We start from the raw sequence: 27,959 nt of genomic DNA, 5'->3' as shown, positions 1-27,959 counted from the left end.
CTTAGACTTGATAAAGTTGCGCGATAGAATTGCTCTATCAAAGTACGGTAATTAATAAATGAAGCTATAAATGGGTATATCTGGTTCTCAAGGTCTCGGAAAGTTTTTAAAGTTGGTTAAGACTTTAGAAATTAACAAAATTAGAACTCGTGTTGCATCGCATTATTATAATTTAATGATTGCAAGGAGCAAGGTAGGAATAAGTTACAGCATAATATTGCTATTTATATAATTTATTTATATAATTTATATATATAATTATAATTTATATATAATTATATAATTTATATATACAATATATTACACAATATAAAAAATTAAATAGTAATCTATGGTAATAGATGCCTGCTAAAGCAGCCGATATTTAAGTACAGTTATGGTTACGTCAAAACTTGTTTGATCTGTCACTTAACCAATTAACTGCGTTCGACGTCGTACACGCGTCAATCCAGAACTTCATTTTGGTGCGGTTGACGAGTATACTCGTCGTGTGAAATAAAAAATTACCGTTTGCTATAAAAGCTGGAAACTTTAGCAAAATGTAAGTTATGCTCCGTATAATATATTGTTTTTTATAAATCGAGTCAATTATTTTCCCCAGTGCATCCCATTTGTGTACTTTACTGCATATATCCTAATTGTTTTGCGTACTTCATTATTTTTTGACAATTTTTAAGCTTTTAATAACAGTACCGTTTTTCAACGATGAATCGTTGACTTCTTAACGAACAAGAATGTAATACTTCCTCATTTGGCTATATTTTATTTTAAGGGATTGTTTAAACTAAATTCCTGGAAATTTGAAACTAAAGGTAACAAGTTAAGTGAAACGTGCGCCTTACCTCGGATACTTTATAAATCTTTTCATATCATGCGCATTCTACTAATTTATATGGTTTAAGACTTTTCACAGATGCACTAAAGTTCGTAATTTATCTACTAACGAGGAAAGTCACTAAATTTAATCGGTGATTTCAATGACTGGTAATACGATATCATTTGGTAGGCGTACTGGAGGAAAAGTCTTAAAATATTAAATATCTTCCGGTTGTAGAAGACGAATTTTGGAACATGCGAAATAAATCTGCTGTTTAGAAGAGTAGAAGGACGTAAGAAGCTATGTTAAGATTGAAAAAACGTGCGAGAATTAATTCCCCGAGCAAATATTTGTCTCAACGAAGAAAAAAATACTTTTCTGCTTACTTATTAAAGACGTGTTTCTCGCAATATTTAGCAAAAATCAGAAGAGCACGATTACCTCGTGGAAAAATGTGTTGTAAAAAATTAAAATATTTCAAAAGCAAGAAAATTTGCTGCTTTGACACGGTGAATTAAGTTTTTCATGAACAAATCTAGATAAGAGTGATAATTTAAAAATGTCAAATGTAATTCTAAATATATATATGCTATTTAAATTAGTAAAATAACCTTCAATGCAGCTGAGGATGAAGAAGATAAATAGCGTTGTTTATTAGAGGCGTAAAAGTCTGCTTTAAAGATTGTGATACGCGAGCTGAAAAAATAGGAAGGAATTCAAGGGACAATCGGGCAATGGTATAGTAAATAGAAACATAATTTTAAGGGAAAATACCTATTGTACAGTTTATTTTATACATTCAACGACTCGTTTGATTCAAGTACAAGAATGAAAGCCTGTTTTCGCTTTGAAATATTAATTCTTCCATTATTTCTAGAACAATGAGGAGCAACAAACTCATTGTTTGTTATACAAATACTTATGAGAATAAAACTGGTATTCAATTTTGAAACACTTCCAATCCAACGACAATACATTCACTCTTCGGTAGACGATCATTCTCATCTCTTCGAACAAAACAAATCACTATACGTTATCGTCTTTCGATACAAAACAAAAAAAAAAAAATATATATATTCAATTCGTTCGCTAAATTTTATAAAAGTTAGAACGACGCAGTACGTTTGTGTATTTGTTACAAAGATCGCCGCGACATTTTCACATTATCGGATTATTCTTTTCAACTTCGTAAATTACTATATGTTTTAAGTAACTACAGGAAGGCGTAGCGGTCTCTTCGTTCGAGATAACTTTATGTTCATTCGTTTGAACAGTCTCTATTTTTACAGTGGACCATTTCTCATAGAAATATTAGAGTGAAACGACGGACATGTCGATCCGTGCAAGTTACCATCAACAATTAAAAAACAACGAAGATAAACTAAGGTAAACCAAGGAAAAAAGAAGAAAAACAAAAAAGTAAAAGTATAAAGCTTCCAAAATATTTGATTTACAAAAAGGTGCATTAAAAGCGTCTTAAAAGAATGTGAAAGTTCCGCGAAGCAATAAATAAAAATAAAATCTACTACGAACATAGAAACAATGTTAAGCAAAATAAAAAAAAAAAAAGAAGAATAGATCTAGCGCTATCGTAAAAATTACGCGATAATAAACGGAACTCGCACATCAATCGACTTCCGTGCAGGTTTGAAATAAGCAATAAAAAAAAGAAAAAAGAAAAATAAACGTCATAAGGGTGAGCGTAAAAAAATTATCGCGCCCATTTGCGGAAGCTTGGGCGAAAAATACAGTTACATCGAATAAAAGGGATAATAGTCTTCTACTCTCCGTAAAAAATATGAGCAGCTATTTCCCTACTTTGTTATCTAGCTATTTAGTTCTTAAGCAATATGCCACAATAAGTATTATTTCGAAATGAAAGGTATTTTTTTAGATTTCTTTTTTCTCTTCAAATATATGACTTTTTTTAATAATTACTTACGATCGTAAGCAATTTTCTTTTTCGTATATGTACATATGTATATATATATATATATCTTTTTCACATATTTTTTTACATTTGCATATATAATAATACAAGATAAACTTTTCTCATTTTAATCTTTCTCTCGATTTTAAGCCGTTCGAGACTTAGGTAAACGAAGATATTCTTGGAAGTACTGAATTACGTTAAAGCAAACGACTAATCTTGTTATAGATCTTTTCCAGTTTCCTAAGCATACAGGAATACAAATGGTATGAACTTTGCCATCGAGCAAATAGCGTGGTTCCTCGATGCTTCCACCTTGTACGTTTAAGTTCAACAAAAGCTGTTGTTAACACGGTATATCGTCCATCCAGGGTATATCTTCTTCTCATTCTCAAATTTAATATCTTACTCCTCCTTTCTTCATTTAATAATTTAAAATTATAAATAGCTACTATTAGAAGCAATGGAAAATGATCAGCTTTTTTTTTAAACGTTAAAGTGTCTTTTTTTGTAATACGAGTTTGGCTCCGAACACCATCATTATCACACTATGCGCTTAACTCTTCGTTAGTTTATACCGCGATTACGTTTTGTGCTTTAAAGGTAGTATCACTAAGAAGGTACTATTTCTCGTTCATATATACAAATATTATACAGGCAACAGATAAATTATCTAATACCATAGTATCTTCATTGTAATAACAAATATCCTCTTATAACCTGCTCTTTGTACCATCCTTTATCAATAAGGAATATCCTTTGAATCGTTTCAAGAATCTATGGAATAAAATGCATTAGTTTGCGCTTGAATCATGCATGCGAAAGACGATTAGAGTATTTTTTTTAATGAACAAATTTGTAAGAATATGAAGAAATATCTGTATGTGTATGTTTATCTATGTGTGCATAATTTGTCAAGGACATTACACTTATTATTAAGCTAATAATATTCAATACTTTCATGAATCTCAGCTATATAAATATTTTAAAGTGCTTTTTATTTAAATATTTTAATACATATCCAGCCGACAACTTTTAAATACTTGTACATAAAGTATCGATCGATGATAAATTCCCGGATGGATATGTTCCAATCATTCAAGTGTTGTATTAAACAACGATCTAGAAATCTCAACTACGACGTGACTTCTTCCTTACATTTCCTTATTGTCAAGTATGGTAACAAATCACATTTAAAACAGATAGAAAGGAGCATGTGCAATTAATAGTCTGTACAAGAAAACATGACAGTGGAAGAATTAATTGAGCAATATGTTCATGGCTCTATAAAGGCAGTGTAAGAGATTTTCTAGACAAGAAGTGTTAAATAATTCATAATGTAATGTTAAAAGGTAAACGACAATCTAAGGTAACAATGTTCATTAGAATAAAGTACACACGTTAGCGGAAGTATACCATGCGGAACGGCGTTGATTTAATATTTGAGTCTTTAAAAAGCCATCAAGAATATCAACAATAAAATTGACAGTTAAATCGTTATATACGATAACTGTTAATTTAACAAAAACTATAAAACTCTTAATAAAAGAATTTTATACTTTTTAATGGAGTCATTTTAAAGACAGTCTAAATTAATGTCTCGCTAACGAATAAGACAAGTTAATTAATCTTGTTTTCTATCGTTCCTAACAATTCATCCGCCAATACATTTCTCTAAACGTCCACCATTTGAACAAGAGTAAAGAATATCTTTACATATTAAATTATGTACACACACATTCTCTCTCTACCTGTCCTATATATGTTAATTAAATCAGACTCAAATTTCAATTATACCTAGGACTTAGTTTGCAAAATAAAAGGTGACTTAGAGTTGAAATGGTCGTTAATTTTTTACATATTTAATCAATTGGCCGCGATCCAGCCATTTGCTACCAGATAATGTAATATCTTACTCTCTGGTTCCGACTGAGGTACAACACCTGATCTTCTATTACCATTTAGATATTCCTGCAATCATATAATTTATGTGTATAAATAACGTGTATATTTGAAGAGTTAACGAAAAGTACTTTCGCCTAAAATCCATCTACGACTACGACAATATCTCTGATATCAAACGAAATTGTGTTATTACTAAAGAAAGCTTTTGAAAATAAAAGTTATGAGGTAATGGTCAAATATGTGAATGAAAAGATAGTATGAAATGTATGAATAGTATGAATAATAGAATGAAATGTAACTAAATTATTTTATTATGTCAATCATGTCTGAATAAATGTATCAGTTTCCTATAAAAATACTACGATAAATTAAGTAGCGCGATATGCCTAATTTTACAACAAGTTTAATTTTTGATAAAAAATAATTTATCTAAATAAAAACTTACTTGCAACAACAACGTCTTTTGTGTTAAATACTGCGTTGGCTTCAAATCAAGTTGAAGACACAGAGACTTTTCTTGTTTTGTTAATAAATGAGCAGCTGCTTCCATTTCTATATCCCGTTCCTCTGAGTCTCGTGTTGTCGCACAAGATTTTCCGGAAGCAGCCGCAATATAATTTTTTTCTGTGGCAGAACTGGAGCTGGTAGAATGCTGGCTGGAACAATTTGGATTGTTATCCGGCTCCACCCACTGATTGGCTGGAGTCGTCATCCGATTGGGATTGGTTTGATTGATTGAGAAGCTGCTGCTGGGTAAGTCTTTTGCAATGTACTTTCGGTCGGTGGAAGAGTAATTTTTTTCTTCTTCTCTGCAAGGTATAATAGGGGACAAATTTACCTTTGATTAAAATCACCTGTTTTAGTGAATTTAATCGATATTGTAGTGTTGTCATCTTCATGAATTAAGGTTGTTGAAATAATCTGTTTTAAAATAGTCCTGTACCTTTTTTTTGAGGTGTGGCGGTGTATTGGTGTGGACGGCCCACTGCTGCCCTAAGTGAAATGCAAACTGATACAATCTGTTCACAAATGCCTGGCAACACGCACCACAAACAATGGAATTAGTGAAAGAAGAAGCAAAAGCTAGTGTATACGGTATAATTAAAACTCCGCATTTCGTATTCACACACATACTTTTATTGAAATTTCTTATAATTAGTAATATATTCTCGTATCTGTCGCAATATTCGATCGATACATTTGTATTAAACGCGTGTGAATTTTTTCATAATATATTTGACGTAATCATAGAATGAACAATATACATATTAAACAACAAAACATGGAGAAACATAGAGAAGAAACCTAAGAATCCTTTAATATTGAAATAATGATCGTCAATGTTTATTTTTATAAAATATGTTTAAAACGTATTAGAAGCATAAATATAAATGATGAAAATAGATGTTTTTAATAATTCAAGAATTCTACTAGCTTTTACGAGTGTATATTTATAAAATGTACTTTGAGATTCGAGTAGATATACCTAATATTACACAATAGAGTATAAAACAAAAGGTATACCATCCGAAAAATATTTCAATCACCATTGCAATGTGGAAAAAGTTAATAGATATGTGGATACACATACTTACAGATTTCTTTTCATGCCAGTGATCCACTGCGTCATTTTGTCCCTGAGTTTGTGCCATCACTTGCTCGAAATGAGCGCATTCTTCGTGTCTTGTAATACCATGCTCTCGGTAACGATACAATTCTGAAAGACGTAATCGTAGTTCTCTTTCTCTTTCAAGATTTGTTAGAAACTGTTCGTATTCCTGTGCTGTGTAAAACTGTGCAAATACTCGCATCCTATCCCTAAACTCCCTGTAAATTACAAATTTCCCATTAAAGTATCGCGCAAAATAAAACGTTACTGTTGTTAAATAATGATTAAACATACTTTTCCTCCTTCGATTGTTTTCTTTTCACTGCCTTATCTTTCCTAGACGAAGCAAAAAATGCAGAAACAAGCTGGTAATCCCGTACGACTCTTTTTCGTCGCGCTCTCTCTCTTAAATTATTGGTATACATATCAACTTGTGCAAGTTTAAGTGCTATGTCCAAATCATCATCTTCTGCAGGGTTCAAGAATAATGAAGAAACAAGTGACTCTGCTTCATGGTTGTAGTCCTGTAAAGGAAATTTTAATATTTTAATACAGGTATAATGTAATACGAAAGGTAATACAAAGGTGTGTCGCATAATTTAAAACATACCCTTTCAAAATCATCTCGTTGTGGCATATATCCCAGTTGTGCAGCTTCTTCTGGAGTGATATCCAAAGGTGGTAACCGAGATGTGAGATCAGGCGATAGAGGTCCATGATCTGACTTAGTTTGATCTGTAAGATTTGGTTTATAGCTTTCTGTAGGAGGCCATGTGTGTTTTCCAATATTGCCATCAAGGTATCTAGCAATATATTCTTCTTTTGCTTCTGTAAGGCAAAAATAAATTAAGTACTGATATTACTAGTAAAAGATTGGTATTTAATTAATTTATTAATTAGCTTAAAATACAAGCACACCTCTTTTTTTTAAATTGTCATAAAATTACCATATAATAGAAAATAAGAAATTTCAATATAAAATCACTTTACCTTCTGGTGAACGTGTTTCAATATGTTTGCTAATGTCTTCCCAATTTCCAAAACCAAATTGCTCAATGGCATCCAAGAGTCTAAGTTGTTCCCTAGCAGTCCAATTTCCTCTACCATTAAATATACTAATGGTGCCAGAATCCTATAGTGATAAAAAATTATTAAATTTTTAAATGTTATTATAAAAAAAAATTATATTTCACGTTTTAAAATGATTAGTATTTACCATAAACTGATAAGAGTGATCATTTTTATGTGGGCCAATTTCAGCTCCAGCGGAAAAACACTGTAGAATTTAAAAATATTATTTTCTTTCGAACAATTCTGAAGTTTGTTGTGGAATGTTGATGTTTTCGTATCGCGTTAACGGAACTGACATATATAGTATGTACGCATGTACTTGCCTCCACGTGATCACCGGTTTCATTCAATTCGCGAAGTAGAAAGGTAGTTACTGTATAACTTGTTCCACAAAAAAAGGGTGGGGACGAAAAAAAGGAATCTCAACACGCAAAATCCAGTAAAGCCAGAAGGATAGACGAAGATGTGACAGAGAGAAAAGGGCGAGGGGAAGGAAAGGGGCGGGGAAGAAAGGAGACGTGAACACGTGATCGAGAAACAAGCGTTCACTCGCTCACCTGCAAACAGAGGTCGAAATCTGGGCATTCTACACATCTGACACGTAGGCCCGAGATATCCTCTTGACAATAGGTGCAGTTGTATTTAGCATACAAATCTGAAACCGAACAATCGTAATACATTAGATCGCCAATGACAGTTCGTTCGGGTACCAATCAATATTTCGTCCATCGACATAAATACATACCCGCCATTATTGTCCTGCAGGGTTCTTCCAGAACGATCCGGATGACGTCACCGCATGCCAAAAAGCAATAAGTTTACGTATCACGTACACTGAACGTGCAAGCTTGACCCCATTTTTTCCGCGAAATCGTACGAAAACGCGGAAAAATCCTGGTGCGCCCGCCTGGACGCTCTAATTATCGTGCAAGCGTAAACTCGTTAGAAATCTGAATGGAAAAAATGTTGTTTACGACTGTTGCGTCGCGAAACGAGTACGCATGCGTTCCTTCTCCTACCATCTAGGTAAACTACGTTTCAGTTTCGCCAACTGCATAATAAGAAAATCGCCCTCTTCCGCAACCCAAATATAATTTATCCGCGCGCATTCAAATAAAGCAACACTGTTTTAGCATCTCTCAATTTTTTTTCGTTTATATAAAGTCGGACATCGTGCGTGAACATATAAAATATATATCGAATAGAACAACAGATTAATACAACCCTGTAAATACGATAAAATGTCGGCTGTAAGTAAATATTCTTGAAAATATCTTTTACTACTTTTCCGACAACATATCAACTTCTTTTTGTATTGTATATTACATAAACATTACATTATAAATTTATCATAATGAAAATATTTATGCAATATGGTTCTTTAATGTTATCAAATAATTTGAAACATATAAAATTACATTCGTAGATTGTTCAGCTAAAAGCTTTTCGTAAGAACATTATCTTATCACATCGATCAATTTGCATGGGGCGTCCACGATTAATTTCTGATAAAAACTTACAGAAACTGAAATTAAAGCAAGCAAGAATGCAGGTCTAACTAATTTTGATATAAATATAAAATGACGTGATGTATGATAATTAAATAAACTCCGTGTAATTTATATATAATTATTTTCCATTTATTTAAACAGTGTGAAGATAATCTTCCTGTGTATTTAAAGTGTGGTACACGAGATAAAGTGATATATTGGATCATTGTAGCATTTACTGTGTATTGCACAATACAATCATTTAAAGGAATAAAGATATTACTCGAGAAATATTCATAGAATTATAAGAAACTTATTGCAATAAAAAAAATTTAACATTGATTAATTGTATAATTTTCTTTAATAAAATCTTTAATTGCAATTTGGCCATATTTGATTATCAATGATTGAAATAGTAATATCAGGTATTAATTTACAGTTTTGATATTAAATCACTTTTACTTATTGCAAAATATTAATACATAGTATGTTATACATGTATACATATAATTTTTTAATATTTTACAACATATAGAATTTGGAAGAGACTGTAAGGCACTTGAATGCTCTGCAAATACCAATATGGAAATGAATGTACTTTCTCTTTTTGATAAACTCTATCTGATGAGAATATGATTAAAGAAATAAACAAGTAATATAAGATACAGTAATGTCTTAGCTACAACAGGAAAAGCACAGGATATGAGAAAGCAAAATTTAAATGCTAGGATAGAAAAAAGAAAATAATGATACCATTCTCATAAGGCAGTTTAGCAAAATTGTAAACAGTTAAGGGTGAATAATAGAATTATGCTCTTTTTTTAAAACATGCATTGGTAAATATTAGTTTTATATCAAATAATGTAATATATAGATAAATATGTCAACATCTAAACATATAAAAAATTAATAAGATATTTTTACAATACACAAAACAATTACTATATACATACATGTTAATATTAAATATGTAAACTTCTACTGTTAAATATCTAAATTTTTAATTTGAATTTTTGTTTTTAACAAGTATACATACAAGATAACAGTTGTGGCATCTTCGTGATACTATATATTAAACAAATGCTTTATCATTTTTCAGTGTTTTTTGATATTTTAGATAATAACACAGGAAAAATAAATTTCGTTCTTTTCCGTGTTGGTAATGCATGAGCATTAATTAAGATATACATTTTTGTTATCACAGAACAACGTATTTACAGTTTACTATAATTATATAGCTGTACTATTAAAAAGCACAAAATAATGAGTTATTTCAACATTCAACTTGAGCTATTTCTCATTTTTTTTTGCATCATTTCATCTTTTTCGTTGGAAGCATAGTCATTTACTATAGTGTTTGAAACATTGTTACTAGATTTTTGAGCATTTATGGGGACGTTTTTGTTATTGGTATACGTGATAAAATACCTTTCTTGTAAAACTTTATTTGTACCTTGGCTTGAGCCATCATTTCCATTAATATTTCGAATGATTTTTCTGCTTTTTCTGTATTATATATCTTTCCTTCATTATTATAATTCTACATTTTTTAATTTTTTGGAGATTCTGTTGGAAACTGATGATCCCCTACCGCCAGTTTTGGTAAAATTTGTGGTTTAGGTTTATCATTTTTATTTTCAAAAGTGTTTATAGTAAATGTCTTACTTTTTTTTCTTCGTTGTACTAAATTTTTTAAAGCTTCACTAAACTGCATTAACGTTTCTGCAATTGGTCGTTCCATATATGTAGCTTCAATCTTTTCAAATAGATCGTCTTCTTCTGAAGTTAATTCGCTTTTTATTTGTTTAAACTGATTTATTATGTCCCGTAGACTTTCTTTGGCATCTTTGATTGTTTTTACACCTCTACTTTCTGTCATAATATCTATTCTTAGTAAATCTTCTGCTTTTTTTGTACTTGTTTCTGTAGGTTGCTCATTATATTTAACAGCTAATTCTTTTTTATCTATTTCTGAATCTTCATGTACAAAATCTTTTTCGAATTCTTTAAATTGATTGATTATATTTCTGATGCTTTCTTTCATATTAAGTGGTTTATGTTGATCTGTTGTTTCTTGGATTACTGCAGACTTTTCTTTTAGTTCTTGCTTTATCATAGGTTTTTCTTTTGTCTCTTGAATTATCATAGGTCTTTCTTTTATTTCTTTAATTATTACAGGTTTTTCTTTCATCTCTTGAGCTATTGCAGGTTTTTCTTTTAATTCTTGAATCACCGAATATTTTTCTTTTAAGTCTTGCTTCGTTATAATTTTTATCTTTTGTGATGACTCTATTTTTATTGGAATTATTCTTTTCATTTTAGCATTAATTTTCTGTGGAATTTCTGGTAATACTTTCTCGTCTATTACATCTTTTCTTAATTTAACTGCCTCCAATTTTTCTTGAATAAGTTTTTTAACAACTTCCTTTAAAATACTACTATCTTGTTGAACATTATCAAGTTTTAACTTTTCTTTAGCTACTTCTATCTTTTTATTTTCTTCTTCCTTTATATCCAATTTTTGTTCACTAATATTAGAATTATTCTCAACATCAGGTTGCAATTCAGTATTGCTTTCAGTCATGATATCATTTTGTAACTTTGGTATGGTCTGTAGGTTTTCTTCATTGATTGATGTGTGTAACTGTGATAATTTATTCTCAGATATGTTATTAGGAAACTTTTCTGTACTTAATGATTCAATGAGTTCGGTAGGTTCGTTTGTTTCGTTATTTAATTCATCTTCTGATACTTCTAAATCTAATATATTTACATCATTAATATTTAATGGTTTTTCAAATTGCTCTAACGATTCCATTATTTCATCCAATATTGGTTCCATATCTTGTACAGTGTCATTTATGACGTCCTTGCTGCCCATGCTTTTCTTTGTAGCATTTTCCTTTGACTGTTTCAAAACTGTCTGCGGTGTTGCTTTCTTGGGATCATATCGTATATTAGGCTTCCTTTTCATGATAAATATAATTGGTCTAGTTTTTATCTTTATTGGTGGTAACATATTATAATTTAATGCTATATGAGAAAAACCATCTACAGAATCTAAGATATCGTGTGTTTTAAGATATGGTTTTATATTGGGTGAGTATTTACTTTTGGCTTCCATTAAAAGATGTGTAAATTGAAGCATTTCAGGACTGTCAATAGTCAAATTTTCTTGTTTTGAATAACTGGAAGTTAATTAATCATAAATTAGATTATGCTATTATTTGGGTCTAAAGAAATTTATCTTTAGCATATTATCATTTTAGAGAGATTGGTCATTTTATGACTACTTCAAATAGTCATTTATAACTATAACATTATAACTTACATCCAAGAACTATTTGTTTGCGTAAATCTTGAAACTCCTGTTTGTGCAGTTAGAATATCAATGTGTATATGCACTGGGTTGATAGAATCTTTTTCGAGTCTATGTAATTTAGCAATAGCTAAACCACCAGGATAGTTAGAACCAGCGACACATAAAAGAAACATAGAAAATAGAGCATTTAAAACTAGATGGCCTAAAATTATTAGTGCTAAAATTCCATTCCATGGACTTTTCTCTCTGTTTTCCCATCTAATTTAAGAAAACAAAGAACTGTATAATTACAATTTCAGACATTTAAAAATTAAAAGTAGCTCAAAAAGCAAAATTAAATGTAAGTTACTTACATTCTATGACAAACGGCTGCAGCACTAACATTTAGCAGTGGAAAGACATATATGATAAACCTCAATTCTTTATGTGGTAAAAATGAGAACAATGCAACAAATGCTATACCAGGAACTGTTAATGCTCGAACTCGTGCATCCCATAACATACCCAAAGGTATTAAAAAGTAAGATAAACCTAACCCACGAGGCAGAGCTGAGTAAAAATACCACAAGAATGGCGATGTCTGTTTTTATGTTAAGTAATATATAAAATACTTTAAAATTATCATTTTGAATAAATGCATTTAAAAATAGTGACTCTGGTAAAGGATACACCCCATTCGCTGCTTTTATTAAGGATAGTGTTAAAGTAAAATACTTCTCCTTCAGGCCATAATAATCGTCTCCAAAATATAGAGTCTACTGTGATCGTTAGCGTTAGAAAAAATATACCGGCCGGAATCGCAATTTTAAACAGTCTAAAAAATTATTAATTTTATGAAGCTTTTGTTCTAATGATTTATATAGCTTTAATAGATGAATGTTTTCTATGTTACGAAATTATTTTTAATCACTTTTCTTTTCTACTTTTAACAATAGCATAAGTCTTATTGCAGTTTATCAAATTTATGTTTAATTTAGTTATTTTTGACAGAAGGGTTTTGTTATGTTAATAAGTTTTATAAGCAAACAAAGCTTACAAATCAGTGCAGTTTTGCAGAAGGTTCCTTGATGATTCTAATCACTTCTGTATGCAATGTTACAGCCATACTAGGAATCAATGGTCCACAATATAATATGTAAATACCTTAGTATGGTTAGTTTCTTGTTGGCTATATCGTACAAAAGGAATAATCCCAGTAGCATGGCAAGTTCTGCTCTGAATATTATTATTGCTGCTGCAGATGACCAAATAAATATCATGTGATTTTGTTTCAACCATCCATATAAAGCAAGTAGCACTACAATATACATATGATATACAAGTAATAATTATCATGTAAACCACTAAATAAAATACAGATAATATTGAATTTAAATTACCTAGTGGCATAGCCATTATATTTGGCAATGGACGACTTAGATAGTACATAAAGTGATATTGTGTCACAGTAATTGCAACAAGCCATTTTGTAAATTGCAAACCAAATATGCTTTGTAAAGCATCTTTATATAGCTTCAATGTGCCTATTACTAACAAGCCCAATGTTGCTCTTACTGGAAAAACATGATATTAATTACCTCTTTTTAATACGATATGTTTTATAAATTAAAGATTTAATATCAATAATAAGACAAAAGCTGTTAATAATGCTAATGAATGATATTAATCAACTTACCAACGTATTGAGCAAAAAATTTATTAAGTTGCAAATAATTAATGATTGCTATTAATGGTGATGCCAAGCCTGATATTATAATTGGTCCCATGAACGATCGTGGCACAACTCCAGGAAATTCATGATGATCATACTATCATAGAACAAGAATATGTTACAAACGATTAGTTACTTGTCTTTCTTTTTTTTTAATGAATCTATGAATATGTTTTTATACAAATGCTGTAAACTATTTGATTTTCTTTTTGGCTATGTTTTTGGCTACAAATTATCATAGTATGTTATTAATGAACATATATAATTTCAAAAATTTTGTTAATATACTTTCACTTTAATGAAAGCAGAAATTAATATATTAGCGAACTCTTCAAGCGTGCAGAAACTATATCAGCTGATCGTAAGTTTATAAATACATGCATCTGCTTCTAAATATAATGTCTAAGTTTTTGCGTAATATCTCTTTGATTGTATGTCAGCAACCTGTCAAGGCAGCAAGACAAATATTCTCTCTCTTATTACTACTTATTTAATTCTTAAACACTTGTTTTCTAATATCATATAATTCCAATAAATACCATAATAATTACCTCCGACAGGTTAAAACCATGGTATAAAATGTCGTGCATAGCCTGTAGATTGAAACTTTCTTCCACTTTTGTAAATGGACAGTACAATAAATGTACTAAAGCCACCAAGATAATTAAATGATTCATTATTTTATTCTATACGTGGAACAGGTTCAAAAATATTGTAAGACTTCGCGTTTTAATCATGACAATCTGACGAACACAGACAACTTTTTAAATACATATTTCTTGTATCAACCGGGAATCGTCTGCTCTCATGGACTCCGTCCAAATTACGTATGTACTTTCATTGCCAACATTCCAGGTTTAATATTTCCTTAAATTTCCTAGAATTTCGTGTTAATTCACTATAATTTTTTCTCGTCAAATCCAACAGTTTTTCAACATTTTCCAGATAAGAAAATCCAACAAGTCTCGTAGTACTTTAAATACGATATAATATTTAATACAATTGAAAAGGTAGACATGTTGCGTCATTATTATTCTTTTATTAAAAAGTTAGTTTATTAGCTCCCAGTAATTCATTATAACAATAATGTTACAATATTTCCGTTTATTAAGAAGACTAAGCGCTATAAAAATGTTTCCTCGTTCGGTGTGGCAATCTATTTCAATGAAAACTTACAAAATAAATCACAATATTTTTAACATTAATCAAAACGGCTTTTGCTAATAATTAATTCATCAGTTCTAAACAACGTTCACTAATTACATACGGTTATTATATGAGGACACAATACGTTCTTCGTTTTGGGAGGATCGATTACAATGCGACAAATAGCCATACAATATTTCGCTACTATTATTGTATAAAAAGATACAAATACGTAAAAAGTAAGCGTTCCAAAATATATGTTATAAATTTTCACAACGGGATGCCGTAAATTTTAATTTCTCTTAAACAGATAGTTATTAGTTCATGATCTTTTAATTCACAAAATAAACAGAGGAGATATATGTATATATTATCATTTCTGCATATCTTTTGTCTGCATATTTTTGAAAAAATAACGATCAAACATATTCGTTCGTTTCGCTACGTACAGATGTATATACAGGGTGTAGAGAAAATTCGTACTTTATTTTAGTATAATTGGAAAATACATTTGTCCCAAATACACGGAGGAAACCCATAGATTTCAAGCAGTAGATACAAATCGCTTTTACATTCGTCTTGTGCACATGTCCGATAGATGACGGTCTTCTGCGAGATTTTTTCTCCATTTATGTAAGATCCCATACAACATTTTCTAAGTATTCCATAATCAACGCGACGCTTGTATAAAACTGTATCGATCGCACGAACAAGATAGAGACAAGGTGCTTCATGAAAGCTGCGTTCTATTAAAAATATCGTAATTATTGTGTCTATATTTTTTCACATTTTACTATAAATATGACATCACACTTCAAGCTACGATTTAACTTAATCTTTCGTTCTGGTTTCCTTTTCTTCTTTCCAAAATTTATTTCAAGTTGATTTTTGTTAAAATAAAGACACTTTTATCTATCTTGTTCCTGCTCGATGTACGTATATAGAAAGATCGTTTAGCAGAAATGACTCCGGCAGAATTAACGCCTTGGTTTCGGCGCTCGCGAGTGTATCGGCTTATTATGCAACATGTGTTCGCATTTGGGAATGTGACGCTCGGCGGCAGCCTTATTGAATTTTCTTCCGCAGTGGGGACACTGAATGTAATCGTAGTTATCGCTAACCGGCGGCGGTGGCAAATCGCTGAGCTTGCCTCCTGCGGCCAGGTGTGCTTGTACTTGTTTGGCCGAGCGTATGGCGTTAATGAAATCCTCGTGTTTGCGCCGCCAGTTCGACTTTATCTCCGGCTTCTTCGATTTCTGAAACATGCAAAACGACAATCCGTCTCATTCCTCCAAATCGATATCTCTCGTCCTTCTCTCTAAAAGAGAAGAAAAAAAAATTAAACGATTGATTCTTTCGTGGTATAAATGAATCTCTTATAGTGGATTTCTTTTCGTGATACGAACCAGCCTTGCCATTAAAAAAGATTTCTATCTACTAAAATATATATAAGATAGTGGTATTCTTCCATCACTGAAAAGATTTTAGGTTAGAAACTAAGTGATTGCGGATTTTGTCATTACCACCTAATGACAAAATCCGCAATCACTTAGTTGCCAACCTAATATATTCTAGTATCGTCATTGTCATTATATCGCATGTTGAATTGTGAATATTATTATTATTATTATTATATATATATATTATATATAATATTATAATATTATTTGAAATATAAATATAATATTATTTGAAAATTATTGAGAAAATTGAGATAATTATATATCGTGGATGGTTGATATCATTTGACCAATAACTAATTGACTAACAATTACAATTACAATTAGTTATTTTCACTGATTTCGTAGTTTTAGTATTAAATCACAAAATCTTATTTACTCGATACTTAACGTTTTCTCCAAATACACTGCATACAATTCTTACTCTTACGTTAGTCTTGTCCTTCGCGTTATATTCTTTTATAACGAGTCGAATTAATTTTTACCTCTGTAAACATGGATTTAAAATTTACTTTGTTTAAAGCTTCGTACAGTGAGGATGAACTGAGATGGGAATTTTGAAGGATCGGAAGAGGACAAGAAGTACTGACCTCCACTTGTTTTTTCACAAGTCCTTTTTTCACGAACGGTTCGAGATCGGTGCCTTTTACGCGATACATCATCGTATCGAATTGTTTCCTCTTTTTTTGGGTCGTTTTCGCGCAAATCTGCTCGTGAAGGGTTACTCGATCTTGAGCGAAACGGCGGCCACACATTTTGCAAGGAACCAGAGCGTCACTGTAACATCTTTAGAAAAGAATTTGATGAGATTTGGAAAAAAACGTTGGTATCTTCTTCTGTAAAGAAAATTGATCGAAAAGTTCCTTCAATTCCTAAGATTATGTTCGACACAAGCGATTCTAAGATAGCCTGTTGATATTTCGTTGGTTTATTTAGAAATTATTTCTAATTTGTTTATAGTAAAAATATTACTTTTTTCACAATTATTTTCATCGTTACAGACGTCACATTTTAACAACTTCTTTTAGCTACATTCTTTCTACTCACAGTGTATAAATTTATCGAGCAAAATAATAATATCAGCCCTAGGATATTAAACATTTTAAAATAAGGATAATTTTAGGTGCTACGAGTTTGACGATAAAATATTTCCCTGAAATATTTGTCTGAGATATTACAAGCTCCTTAATCTCATAACAGGAAAACCAATTACTCTAAAAATTCTTACGTCGCTGCTGCGGCTCCTCCGGTTCTGCTGGAAGCTGATCCTTTGTATCCCGTTGAACCGGAAATTGGCGTCTTTGCTCTCGAAGCCATTTTGCTTCTAGAACCGGAAGTCTGACCTTGCATGGGGCTACCACCAGATGTGGACGAAACCGATGGTGGCCGTGTTGATTGCATGGAAGTAATCTGTTTCTAATTAATAGAAACGTTAAACGATAATTATTTTTACTTCAATAGAATATTTTCGATAGAATATTTGAAAAAAATGTTGCAATAGAAGGAGGCCAATTTTTCAACAGAAAGTTTCAGCCAGAGGATTATTAATGTATATTAAAATATTAATATTAAAATTGTTAACTATAAACTGTTTATAAATAGAACAATCTTTTTTATTTACAATTTGGCTAATAGTCTTTTGCTTTACAGGGACTCTAATAAAATATTGTTCATATATGTTGCTCATTGTTAAATGATGGATTAACAATTTTCTATATCGCATGAGGACACTGCTCTTGCGAAATAGCTTATTTTTATTAGTTGTTTATGATACTTTTGTCTTAATAAATAGCTGGTAAACTGGTGATTTTTCATATGTGTCACACTTCTAGCAATTGGGTAACTATTCGATTCCTAATATTAACAAAATTATTCAATGATATGAAATGTAGGAAATACCTGTTGATACTACAGTTTAATTTTGTTGTTAGAATTTAGCAAGGCGACTAGGAAATTTCGCTGTTGCGAATATTTCGATTAATCAGAAATTGGAGGAAGAGGAATCCATGTGTAGCGAAATCGCTGGATTTCCCGGGTTAAATAACGTCAAAGAGCACCAGACATTTTACTCTCTAAAGCTTTCTACTTACTTCTCACATACCAAACTTCAAGCTGTGGCAGAAAAATTGCATACGATATTCGATTGAAATTATCTTTGCAACCAAGAGCACATCATTCGCGGACGAATTATGTTTGCAAATTAATAGAATAAATGCGTGAAGTTCCTTTCTTGTATTATATGTCTAGCTATGCGAGAATTACAATTAGGATACTTTTATTAAATTCGATTACATTTTATCATATGCTTTTATAATATAAATTTTGTCTGCATTTAATAACAAAGATGAGAACATTTTTTCCTATAGTGAAACTATCAATGCAAGTATAATTACTTCTGTGTCCTTGAGATTTCTTACATTTCTGGAACATCAGATATAAAGAGTATGTACTTTCTCAACTTTTTATAGAAAATTAATATTACAAAAAAAAACAAAAACAAAGAAAAGGTACACAGTTATGAAATATTTGGTTTTAACATCAAACGTATACAAATTTTCCTACCTTTGCTTACATTGCACCTTTCATGAACAAAGTATTGCAAAATTTGGAAAGAAGATACAGTGCCATGAATAATTATGAACTGCACTTCATTTTTAGGATATTTCATAATATTCGAAGAAAAATTGACAATATCCTTTAATATAACGTAAACCAAAGCTGAAGATTAAACAAACAAAAATTTGTCTCCTTCGAAATCTGGAGGAAAACCAAATCTTTTTCTAATTAAACTTGTATTGTAAACTTGTATTCGTAAGTTAATTTTGTTACATTTTCATTCAATATTTTTAACAGATGTTTCTTTATCTTTGATTACTCCTATTAATCTGTTACTCTACACTGTCTACCAACTTATTCAAAGCAAATCTTATTCTTCTTTTTTAAATTCAACGATATTTTCTACAGGTGGTTCCTCCCGGTGATAAACTTTCCTCGCTGGAATTCCCCATAGGCTGTCGATTGGGATTTCGGACGAGGACTCGATGCTGGCCATGGTAATAATTCCATTTCGAAATCTTGAAATCATTTTTCTGTACCGGCGGCTGTACGAATAGGAGCACTGTCTCGCTGAAAAATTGTCTTTTCGTCTCCTCTTTCAATTACGTAAGCATAGCGTTCAATTTATGTTTTACAAAAACATTTTCATTTATCATATCCAGGCAGGAGCTGAGGTTTCTTGAAATTATCGAAGAAAGAACGAGTCTATGATTACTCGCAGCACAGTATCCCAAGGAACATGAACGTGAAAAAGGAGCGAGGAGAACAGCAGCTTTAAAATTCGAAACTTACGCCACTACAACTAACTAGGACAACTTGCTCCAATCGCTACATTGTTACATCAAAACTTTCGTTTCACTACAAAATTATTAACTCAACCCTCTGTATGGAGTCTGCGTTATTTTTATTTAACATAATCGATTAACAGGTATGTGCTCACCTCGGTGGACTGTTTTCGTAAGAGCGGTTTCCGCGGAAGTGGCTCGTTTTCCTTCGGCGGTTGCTCGTCCAAGTCGACGACCAGAGCGTCGCTTTTCTTCGTGGGCGAGTCGTTATCGTATTTCGTTTCGGCAGTTTGGTCTCGTAAATGCAGACCATTCTCGAGAATAGCGCTATCGACCACGTCCGCTGATTTTTTCGTAGTTGTGCTCGTCGCCGTTAACGCCTTCCTGTTTCCAATTGGCTCTGTGCCTTTCATAGTCGTTGGCCGTTTCGTCGATCTTGTGTCTTGAGCTTTCAACTCGCTCGACGCACGCTGTAACAGATACGCGTTCGTTTGAAACTGTCACGCCAAACAATTGACGCGTTTCTCGTTATCTTCTAACGAAAGCCATGTTTTAACAAAAGCGATTAATACCATTTTAACCAGTCAGCTGTCTCTGACGAGTATACTCGTCACGGAGAAACGCCAGTACTTTGCGTTACGAGTCCTGTGAGTAATAAAATTAAAAAATGAAACGGTCCTTTCGTTACAATTTGATTCCATATAATAACACACACTCTGTGCTTGACGAGTATACTCGTCACGAAGAAACGCCAGTACTTTGCGTTACGAGTCCTATGAGTAATAAAATTAAAAAATGAAACGGTCCTTTCGTTACAATTTGATTCCAAATTATAATATACACTCTGTGCTTGACGAGTATACTCGTCACGAAGAAACGCCAGTACTTTGCGTTACGAGTCCTGTGAGTAATAAAATTAAAAAATGAAACGGTCCTTTCGTTACAATTTGATTCCAAATACACTCTGTGCTTGACGAGTATACTCGTCACGGAGAAACGCCAGTACTTTGCGTTACGAGTCCTGTGAGTAATAAAATTAAAAAATGAAGCGGTCCTTTCGTTACAATTTGATTCCAAATTATAATATACACTTTGTGCTTGACGAGTATACTCGTCATTTACTTATTTTCCGTCACGCGTTTCAGATACACGCTTTTCAAAGTTCTCAAACAGGTGGCAACAGCTAACTGGTTAATGACATACTAAAAATGAGTTTACCATTTGCCTTAACAATTTGCAAGCAGAAACACGTTACCATAATCGTGTGCTTCCATCGAAACGTCAAAATCATTGAAGAGAAAGGAAAACCTTTTATGCAATTCTTGCTTACCCTAGCGACCGTGTCCGGACTTTTGGACGGCGACGTTGGGATGTTTCTTCTCGCACGGATGCTCGTTTCCTTGGTCGTCTCCGGGCTCGGACTTTTCGCGACCCTGGAGAAACGCATCGTACACTTTACAGACGAACGCTCCGTATCCCCTAAAGCGTCGTTGCTCGCGGTAAGGTTCACCGACCGCCCCGGTGAACATATCTCTTTTCTATTTCCAGCGCGATCATTGACATTTATTCGACGAGGTTCCGATCGACCCGCTGCTTTCGCCACGCTGCCTACGATCGCCGACATCACCGACGGTTGTCCCGTTTCGCGATCCCAACTTTCGTCCTCGATCGACCTACGAATATTCTCGATCGATCTCAGTTGCTTCGTCGATGAGCAACCCACACCTGTTGTCATTTTATCCGTTTCTGCTTTGTCTATCGTCTGCGTCGACGTCTCGTCGTTGCCAGAGAATTCGAAGCGTTTCGACGTGGTATTCACCGAGTCGCGCGTTTTCTTCTTATTGGAAGTCGTCGAGAGACGTTCCACGGTTCTTAAGGAATCGATGCTGCACCTCGATGCAACGCTTCCAGTCTCGCTGGAATCAGTGTGCTGGAAAAGCTTCCGCTTGCACGACAGCGATCTCGATCTTATGGCAATTCGGCTGATCTCTATCGAGTCTCTGGCTTTCTCCAATTTTTTCTGCCTCCGCGTTTCTTGCATTTCAGCCTGTCTCCCTTTAGCGGCGGCCATTGCGCTTCTGGATACGGTCGTAGCTTTGCTGGCGCACGTTCTCTTAGCGAAAAGATTTACATTCGGTGGATCAAGTGCTTTTGGCGAAATCGTCTTTGAGTCAGCCTTGCGGCCAATGCTTCCGCCAGATTTCCTTCGTATTTCCTTCGGTATCGATTCCACGCTTCGTTCCAACGTGCCCCGGATCGATTCAGCCTCAGTTCCGATCGAATCGAAACGTCTGAGAGCCGACTCCACCGAGTCTGTTCTCTCGTAATTCTTGGAAAGTTCCTTTATAGAAGTTAAGCCGGCCTCCGACCTTCTAATATCGATCGTCGAGGGGCAGCAACTTTTCCTCATTTCAGTCTGTTCGTCTCTGGCTGTACCGTCATTAACTGATTCGCCAACCATTTTTCGTGATTCCTGCGCAAAGTCTGATCCTCTTGTAGCACTGCGAACGAGCTGCATGGACTTCAAAATTTCAGCCTGTTTAGACATCTTGCCTTTCTTCCTCTCATCCGCGATACTCTGCTTCCTGGCAGTTCGTGCTCCAGCTCTTGGGATTTTGGTTTCGCCGCTTCGATCTGCCACATCAGTTGCTCCTTCCGAGCCACGAGCGATGGATTCCTTGGACGTTCGCATTATACGCTTCGAAGCATCGTATCTGTCCATGTTCCTCTTATCAGCAACCGTCTCTGAGCTCGTCTTTCCGCTGCTTGCTGAGATCGGACTCGCTGTTTGGCTGCGAGCCTTCAAAATGTCGCTCTTGTTCTTCCCATTCGCCGTGTTTCCCTTAGTTCGAGTCTGCAAGCTACGAGCACAAGCTGCAGGCTCCTTCTTCGGAGATGCAATTCGCGTTGTACGTTTCGAGCTAACGGGCCTCTCGTCCGCCGAATCTCGACCTCTCAGCGATTGCTGGAAAATGTTCGACTCCAGCAACGACCCTCTCTGTTTAACCGGCTTGCGCACGGAATACGTCAGCAACTTTCCAACACTCGACTTCTCGCAGGCTGTTCCCTTGCTCGATCTCGAGTAAGTGCCTCGAAGCTGCTCCTGTTTTACGTATCGTTCAGGCGTCCTGACTTCTCCGATCTGCGTGTCCACTTCCACGGACCTGCAACTTTTCGATCCCAGTTGGCGACCAGTCGGCGTCCCAGCTCTTTCCTCAACTTTCCTGTCCGCCCTCGTTTCTGCCTGTATCCTGTCGGCCCTCGGTCGCTCTTCCCATTCGCTGGATATTCCAGGCGAAGCATCCACCTGATCTTGGCCACTCTGACGCTGCAGTACGTCGCGAATCAGTTTCGTCGAACGTAAAACACCGGCGGACCCTCTACGGCTAAGTGCATTCGCGTTTTCGGCTGTCAAGTTGTCGTCCTTGACGCTTAAAGGACTCTTCGAGAATCTGTCCTTGACGTTGGTCGATAGATTCCTTGGCCTTGCCGTAATCTCACGCGTAACTGTTTGTTTAAGCGAGTGCGCACCTTTGGGCGGTTGCTCAACGTCTGTGCAAATCTTAGGCTGAAGGCTCGTAGCGATGGCGCACTCTTCTGTCTCGTAACGCAAGAATTCTGGCGTTTCTTCTTTACTTTCCACGATTTCTCGAGACCCGGGCGATGAGTCGCGACTGCCGTCTGCGACGAAACTCGTTCTCTCGTCCCTCTCAGCTTGTCCATCATCGAACTGCGACTTCGTCTGACTCGGTGTTCTGGCGTCTGTCAGCTGAAGCTTTCTCGGCTCCACGTTTCTCGCTGCTCTTTCACATTGCTCCGAGAAAAATCGCGATACCGAGCTTCTGATGAAGCGTTTCGCTGTCTCGTCGTAGCTCTCTGTCGACGATCCTTTTATCGCTTCTCTCGGTACGTTCGTGACGAGCTTCTCGCCTTTGGAAACGTACAACGTAGGACTTTGTTCTCTTTTCTTGCACCACGCTAGATCTGTTTTTGCTTTCACTATCGTCTCCGGCGTGACCATTAGGATGCTGGCGGATCTGTCAGAATCCGAACCGAAGTACTGCGGACTTACGCTGCAGCTTCTGGACGATGCTTTCGCGAAGTCTGGTGATTTCGATTCGTCAGCACGAATTATCGAAGCATCGCGCTTTCCAGAACCGACTCTTCGACTCTCGCTGCCTTTCTTTTTCATTTCCTCGACCGCGTTTGCAGATACAGAGATGGACTCGGTGTCCCTGTTGCGGGTGCTCATCGTCGTGGCTGATCTTCTGCCTTCGCGACAGAAAGACCGAGGACTCGAGCTACGTTCTCTTGTTAGACGCTCGAAAACGTCAGGTAACTTGGTTTCGGTAAATTTACGCAGAGTTTGGTACTCGGGTTTCGCGCAAGATATCACGTCATATTTTGGACTTTCCGAAGAAGAAGATTTGCTGACTGCATCGCGTTTGGGAAATGTAGCGTGTCTCTTCATGGTGTCGTTCGTTGATTCTCTTATCGTGTTACTAGTCATATCCTTTTTGTTCTTTGATTCGATTTTTAATACGGAGCTCTTACTGTCTTTCATATAATTAGGGGACGTTGGAAGAATTGTCGAGTCTATCGCATAAGCCGTGTCTGATTTCTCCGATTCTTTGCAGAAGAATTTCGGACTATCGCTACGTGGTGTTCTGGTCTTCGAGGAATTAGCAGCCTTTCGATCAATTGCGTAAGTTTTAGCTGATCTTTCAGATCCTTCGCAAAAGAATCTCGGGCTCTCACTTCGTCGTTTAACGTCTTTTATGTCTTCAGCAGGTTCACGGATCGATCTTTCCGCACGTTTTGAGTCAATCGCGTGAGTTGTGGATTTTGGACTATCGCTTCGTTGCTTGACGTCTTTTAAATCTTCGAAAGAGAATCTTTTATTTGTTTTTGCGTCGATCGCGTAAGTGGTAGCTGATCTTTCAGACTCTTTGCAGAAGAATCTTGGGCTTTCACTTCGTCGTTTAACGTCCTTTATATCTTCGGAAACTTCACGAATCAATCTTTCTGCGGACTTTGGCTCAATCGCGTAAGTTGTAGGTTTTGGACTGTCGCTTCGTTTCTTGACGCTTTTTAAACCTTCGAGAGAGAATTTTTTACTTGTTTCTCCGTCAATCGCGTAAGTCGTTGCTGATTTTTCAGACTCTTTGCAGAAGAATTTCGGACTTTCACTTCGTCGCTTAACATCCTTCGTATCTTCGGAAACTTCACGAATCGGTCTCTCTGCAGACTTCGGACAATCGCGTAAGTCGTTGCTGATTTTTCAGACTCTTTGCAGAAGAATTTCGGACTTTCACTTCGTCGCTTAACATCCTTCGTATCTTCGGAAACTTCACGAATCGGTCTCTCTGCAGACTTCGGACGAATCGCGTAAGTCGTTGCTGATTTTTCAGACTCTTTGGAGAGGAATTTCGGACTTTCATTTCGTCGTTTCAAGTCCCCCGTATCTTTCGTACTTCCGCGAGTATACTTTTCTGCAGTCTTTGAGTCGATCGCGTAAGTCGTTGCTGATTTTTCAGACTCTTTGCAGAAGAATTTCGGACTTTCACTTCGTCGCTTAATGTCCTTTGTAACTTCGGAAACTTCACGAATCGGTCTCTCTGCATACTTCGGACGAATCGCGTAAGTCGTTGCTGATTTTTCAGACTCTTTGCAGAAGAATTTCGGACTTTCACTTCGTCGCTTAATGTCCTTTGTAACTTCGGAAACTTCACGAATCGGTCTCTCTGCAGACTTCGGACGAATCGCGTAAGTTGTTGCTGATTTTTCAGACTCTTTGGAGAGGAATTTCGGACTTTCATTTCGTCGTTTCAAGTCCTCCGTATCTTTCGTACTTTCGCGAGTATACTTTTCTGCAGTCTTTGAGTCGATCGCGTAAGTCGTTGCTGATTTTTCAGACTCTTTGCAGAAGAATTTCGGACTTTCACTTCGTCGCTTAATGTCCTTTGTAACTTCGGAAACTTCACGAATCGGTCTCTCTGCAGACTTCGGACGAATCGCGTAAGTCGTTGCTAATTTTTCAGACTCCTCGCCGATAAATTTACCATGATCGCCTTGATCCTTGACATCTCTTAAAGCTTCAGAAGACAATTTCCTAGCAGTTGTTGCGCCAGTCGCAGAAGTTACGGTCGATTTTCCAGCATCTTTAGAGAATAATTCGCGACTTTGCCTTTTCCCTGTCTTATCTTTAAGCGACTCGGATGTCGATGTTCTTGCAGCTTTCGAGTCTATCGGGTATTTAATAGCAGATTTCTCTTTATTAAATATCGCAGACCTTTCGCTTCTTCGTATTCTATCTTCAGACAAATCAGGCGACAATTTCCTCGCGGTTTTCGAACCAACGGCGTGCACAGTGGCAGACTTCTCGGACTCTTCGCAGAAGAACCGTAGATTTTCGTCTCTTCGTCTCACATTTCTCCCGGAATCCAACGATACCGTTTCCCCCACATTTCCAGAGACCAGTGTCTTCCCTCTGGATTTGCTACTTGCAGGATTTTTCCCGTCGTTCGATCTTCTGTCTGAAGCTGTGTTGGTCATTCGGCTGGCGCTATGAAATCACAATCAGTATAACAATATTCCACTCTGTTTACAACTTACAAGCCTCAGAAATCCTCATTTGGCAGTGCTTAGCCTTGCTAACTCTATCTTCTTGTTCTACAATGCGGGTTTCGTTCGTTATCTGGTGTTAATCCTGCTTTGCGGTTGTGGTTAGCCGACATGAAGAAGATAGCAGAGGAAAATGAGTCAGGCGGACACGATATTTTCTAGGATTCTCCTTCGCGACAAAACAAAGCTAGGGCAGCTGGCTTCGATCTTCGGCTATTCGTCTCGACTGATCGGTTTTATTTTGTTAAGAAGATGTTGGTTACGCGGTAAAGCCGCGAGAAAAGCCACGTGGAGCTTCGCCGATGTTTCCCTCCGTTCGGAGCGTAAAACTTCGATACAGAAAATGTCGCAACAATATACATGGTGAGAGTTCAAGTACGGTCCATCGTTAGGATCCGGAAAACACGGTTCGGTCACCGAGGAAAAGAGAGTGCGTCGGTCAACCGCCGTGAAAGTTAGACTTAGCAGAATCATTTCGTTAATTTAACATCAAATACGATACTTTTTTTTTTATTCGTTGTTCAACTAGGAAGCAACTAAGGAAATCCAATGGAAATTATACAAATTTGGTAATCGTCGTCGACGATATTGCTAGTGGTGCGACTAATTGTTTCACGAGACGCTTTGTTCTCTTATTTCTTTCTTTTTTTTTTTTTCGTCCACGTTGTCTCCGATACTGCGACGGCTTCATGCTTGGCGAGTAGGCTGTTATGGTTGATGATGCAGCGTTTAATGTCCTTCGGCCGATTTATCCTTTCTCCGATAGCTTTAATGTTAGGCGGACATATAAATTAGAGCGGGCGCATCTTCCTTCTTGCGACAAACCGGAGACGCTGCGCCTTTAACTTTGCCGGAAACGCGCCATTTAGTTGTTCTTTCAAGGATGATCACTTCCAGGGACCACGTATTGTTAGGCTACTACGGTTGCGTGGGTTTAAACGAGTCGAGCCTAGTCAGCGATCGCAATTATGCAACGAGAAATTAATCGGCGGCGTAGAGGGGTTTGGCGGGGCGAAAGCAGCGACGGATTGTTAGCGCTGATTGCCAATTAGCGGCCGGAAAATTCGCATTTGTCAACGTTCGATTCGATCGTCGAAAGACGCGAGCTACTTACGCGTTAAGATGCTTTCTATTCTCTACGTTCTTTTTTCCCCTCCCTCGTATGTATCATTTTGTTTTCTTTTTTGAAATAGCAGAAATATTTCGTTCATTTGCGATGTGAAATATTCATCTGATTTATTTACTTGTTCGACAAACCTTCTGCTGTAGCGGATTAACGCGCGGGACGCAGGAGCAAAAAGGGACAAAATACAGTGGAGAAGTGAAAAGTAGCGGAAGATGCGCGGCGTATGTACGAAAGAAGAGTAAAAGGATTTTGTGAATAGACAGACAGAATGAGAATTTTAAGAAGCAATGACAATTTTAAGTGTAAAGACGAGTTACGACCTAACACTGTCGCAGAAAACGCTAGAAACAATGTCTTCAAGATACTTTAGATTGGCCGAAGATATCTTCGCTCGTGCGACACGAGTT

General features: G+C 35.5%; 3 protein-coding genes and 1 long non-coding RNA gene across 7 annotated transcripts in view; 1 reads left to right on the top strand and 3 right to left on the bottom strand.

The window, feature by feature from the left end:
• Window positions 1-1,575: 1,575 nt before the first annotated feature.
• On the bottom strand, window positions 1,576-8,565 carry LOC117237786 (transcriptional adapter 2B). 2 transcript variants are annotated; one of them, XR_004494061.1, is made up of 10 exons: window positions 8,078-8,565; window positions 7,890-7,987; window positions 7,478-7,537; window positions 7,252-7,393; window positions 6,872-7,089; window positions 6,556-6,785; window positions 6,248-6,479; window positions 5,596-5,685; window positions 5,098-5,461; window positions 1,576-4,718 (listed from the first exon to the last, which is right to left on the bottom strand). XR_004494061.1 is itself a non-coding variant. In XM_033502120.1 (10 exons), the coding sequence occupies exons 1-10, from the start codon at window positions 8,082-8,084 to the stop codon at window positions 4,614-4,616; spliced, it is 1,506 nt and encodes a 501-aa protein (XP_033358011.1). In that variant the 5' UTR covers window positions 8,085-8,562; the 3' UTR covers window positions 1,576-4,613. The 2 variants fall into 2 exon arrangements, 1 of the variants encoding a protein (XP_033358011.1); XM_033502120.1 differs by having other exon boundaries at window positions 5,596-5,645; window positions 8,078-8,562.
• Window positions 8,448-17,938, top strand: LOC117237788. Its single transcript, XR_004494062.1, has 2 exons — window positions 8,448-8,582; window positions 17,662-17,938. It is a non-coding gene; the product is annotated as an uncharacterized LOC117237788 (long non-coding RNA).
• Window positions 8,948-14,679, bottom strand: LOC117237785 (dol-P-Man:Man(7)GlcNAc(2)-PP-Dol alpha-1,6-mannosyltransferase). Of its 3 annotated transcripts, none has more exons than XM_033502118.1 (9): window positions 14,407-14,651; window positions 13,820-13,952; window positions 13,524-13,697; window positions 13,288-13,441; window positions 12,814-12,958; window positions 12,498-12,724; window positions 12,154-12,402; window positions 10,488-12,010; window positions 8,948-9,887 (listed from the first exon to the last, which is right to left on the bottom strand). In XM_033502118.1, exons 1-9 carry the CDS (start codon window positions 14,530-14,532, stop codon window positions 9,823-9,825), a joined length of 2,796 nt encoding a protein of 931 aa, XP_033358009.1. In that variant the 5' UTR covers window positions 14,533-14,651; the 3' UTR covers window positions 8,948-9,822. The 3 variants fall into 3 exon arrangements, with proteins under 3 accessions (XP_033358009.1, XP_033358010.1, XP_033358008.1); XM_033502119.1 differs by lacking the exon at window positions 8,948-9,887 and adding an exon at window positions 9,942-10,412 and having other exon boundaries at window positions 14,407-14,679; XM_033502117.1 differs by lacking the exon at window positions 8,948-9,887 and having other exon boundaries at window positions 9,942-12,010; window positions 14,407-14,678.
• LOC117237784 (serine-rich adhesin for platelets-like) overlaps window positions 14,889-27,959 on the bottom strand; it is a 29,960-nt gene continuing 16,889 nt past the window's right edge. The window contains exons 5-10 of the mRNA XM_033502116.1: window positions 25,069-26,367; window positions 21,133-24,943; window positions 19,958-20,272; window positions 17,690-17,877; window positions 17,052-17,247; window positions 14,889-16,257 (exon numbers count right to left, since the gene is read on the bottom strand). Coding sequence (XP_033358007.1) covers window positions 15,979-16,257; window positions 17,052-17,247; window positions 17,690-17,877; window positions 19,958-20,272; window positions 21,133-24,943; window positions 25,069-26,367 — 6,088 coding nt within the window. The 3' untranslated portion in view covers window positions 14,889-15,978. The remainder of the gene's footprint in view (window positions 16,258-17,051; window positions 17,248-17,689; window positions 17,878-19,957; window positions 20,273-21,132; window positions 24,944-25,068; window positions 26,368-27,959) is intronic.

The sequence above is a fragment of the Bombus vosnesenskii genome, unplaced genomic scaffold (genome assembly GCF_011952255.1).
Source record: "Bombus vosnesenskii isolate JDL3184/JDL3185 unplaced genomic scaffold, Bvos_JDL3184-5_v1.1 scf7180000013402, whole genome shotgun sequence".
NCBI classification, from domain to species: Eukaryota; Metazoa; Arthropoda; class Insecta; order Hymenoptera; family Apidae; genus Bombus; species Bombus vosnesenskii.
The sequence above is the reverse complement of the archived record's forward strand: the minus strand, read 5'-3'. Positions and strand labels throughout refer to the sequence as shown.